This window comes from Teleopsis dalmanni, unplaced genomic scaffold (assembly GCF_002237135.1).
Source record: "Teleopsis dalmanni isolate 2A unplaced genomic scaffold, ASM223713v2 unscaffolded_contig_4899, whole genome shotgun sequence".
NCBI lineage: Eukaryota > Metazoa > Arthropoda > Insecta > Diptera > Diopsidae > Teleopsis > Teleopsis dalmanni.
In genome coordinates, this window is record NW_024036281.1 from 1 (window position 1) to 2,417 (window position 2,417).

At 41.5% G+C, this 2,417-nt stretch overlaps 1 protein-coding gene across 1 annotated transcript; it reads left to right on the forward strand.

The window, feature by feature from the left end:
- Positions 1 to 7: 7 nt before the first annotated feature.
- Positions 8 to 2,417, forward strand: LOC119665386 (apoptosis-stimulating of p53 protein 2-like; the record flags this gene model as incomplete). The annotated part of the gene is given in 3 exon segments (XM_038074624.1): positions 8 to 91; positions 157 to 2,303; positions 2,363 to 2,417. Coding segments are annotated over 3 exon segments (2,286 nt in total), but the record flags the coding sequence as incomplete, so codon positions are not given.

The window sequence follows — 2,417 nt, forward strand, 5'->3', positions numbered from 1 at the left end:
CATAAATTTACTAAGTAGTAGCAATGGCACTGCACAGGCTCTACCACCGCAAGCGTCACGTGAGCTGGAAAAACTGCGACGTGAGTTAATGGTAAGTGTTGGACTATTAAAATAAATTTATTAACTACAGTAATTCATGCTCGCTTATTTATTTAGTACCGTAACCAATTGACACTACAGCAAGATGCACGTTTACATTTGCAAAGGGAGGCGCTACAACAACGCCAAGCTGAGCTACGCTCAGTGGATCAGCGTATCTATGAATTGCAAACACGATTACAACGTAAAAAAGCCGCCAACATACAAATTGTGACACAAAACCAAAATCAACTTCACGTGCAGCCGCATCTATTACAACAACAGCAGCAGCAACAGCAGACGCAATTGCAACAACAGCAACAGACAAATACACAAAATCTGCATCAACAACTGCAACAGCAACAGCAGCAGACAACATCCTATAACGCAGATCCAATTAGTTTTCAGAATAACGTTGAAAAACAAGGTGTGGCTGCACTGAAACAGCAGTTACTACAAAAGCAAACGGGGAATCACATTACCGACGCAACAACCCACGGACATACGCAGTTGCATACAAATAAATTTTCAAATATAATTAATCGTGAACAGAACCGTAATATTCCACGTGGCAACGTAGCCGCTGTAGAACCTTATATACACACGCCACAGAAATCGACAATATCATCCACTTCCAGCTATTTGAGTGGAGGAAACATACTTAAGCATTCAGCAGCCACAGCTAACACAAACCTACAAAATCAACTCATACAAGACTTAACGCACGTGAAGCTCAATCTAACGCACAGCAACTCACACAACAATGCTCCAAACTCTAACTTCTTTAGTGGGGAGAGCGATGAAACCAAGTTGGCCAAAAAAATGCTAACAGCAACAATAACTCCAAAATCAGCTGACTCCCCGAAACAGCTCGAAATAGATACTTCACATCATATATATGCGGAAATCGGACCGAAAAAGCGTGATCTTGTTAAGGACACAACAACTGCAACAACAACTGGAACAACAACAACAGCAGCAGCAACAAATCTAGAAACACAAACGACTACTACAACCGTTACTCAAACAAGCAAAATACCTAAAAGTATTGTTTCAACAACATCGGCTTCGGCTATGATAAGCAAACTGAATGCTGCAGCCAACAATCAGTTAGCATCAACTGCAACAACAACTCAGTTGAAGAAGAAGCGTGAAAATGAGAAGAAATCAGATGTCGCTGTTACCAGCGAGACGCTCTCCGAAAAAAATACCCAACAGTTAACAGTGCACAGCATGCCATTGGATGCAGCTAAAAGTGGCATAGCCACTGCACCTGCAATAGTTACAAGTGCCGAAAGTTTGCTGACAAAACCCAAACCAATTTCTGTGCTCTCAACTGGCAACTTAGCGGTACCACCGCGCAAACCTATAAGCAGTGTTGCGCCATCTTCAGTTAGTAGTTCCATACCGAAAATTATTGCATTCAGTCCTAAGGTGAATCGCGTAGCACCAAATGTTATAGCGCCAACTTCTGCAGTCTGCAATGCAAATGACCGTCCTGCTTTGCCACCAAAACCAAGTAAAATGTCTCCAACGGAGTCCACAACTGAAGCTACAGTAACCACGATTGCAAGTAACTCCACCGCAATAGCTAAACCAGCAGCAACAATGGAACCACATGGTACATTGAATATGCAAGCACTGAATATAAATGATAATTTACCTATAAAAGCTAAGCCACTGACAATACGCAAACAGCCCATGTCTGAGCAACCTCGGTTAAAATTGTCGAATGTAGGTCCAAAGCCCTTACCGCAACCGGCACGTAAAATTGATATACCAACCACTACAGCGTTATTATATAGTGAGAACAATAAGAGTATAGTTTCAAAAGAATGCAATGATACACATATCAATACCGCTGAACAAGTTCAACGGTATTCACCGGATGCACAAAATTCTCCTAATACTACCACAACGCAATCAAATTCTAGTGTTGATGAAACTGACAAAACTAACAATAGCCCCACATCTTCAGATAAATCGTTGGACAGTTTGAAAAGACGAATGCGTGCAAGCTCCACACCTGCCGCAGGTGGCAAACCTAAATTGACACGTCGTGTTAGTTTCGATCCTTTAGCTCTACTTTTGGATGCAAGTCTGGAAGGTGAACTAGAATTAGTTAAAAAGACAGCAATGCAGGTAACGAATCCCAGCGCTGCTAATGATGAGGGTATCACAGCACTTCACAACGCCATATGTGCCGGACACTTTGACATTGTCAAGTAAGTTTTTTATACCGGGAAAAGTTTTAGTTAACTTAACAATTTTTTCTTTGATATAGATTTTTGGTAGAATTTGGTTGCGATGTCAATGCTCAAGATTCAGATGGTTGGACA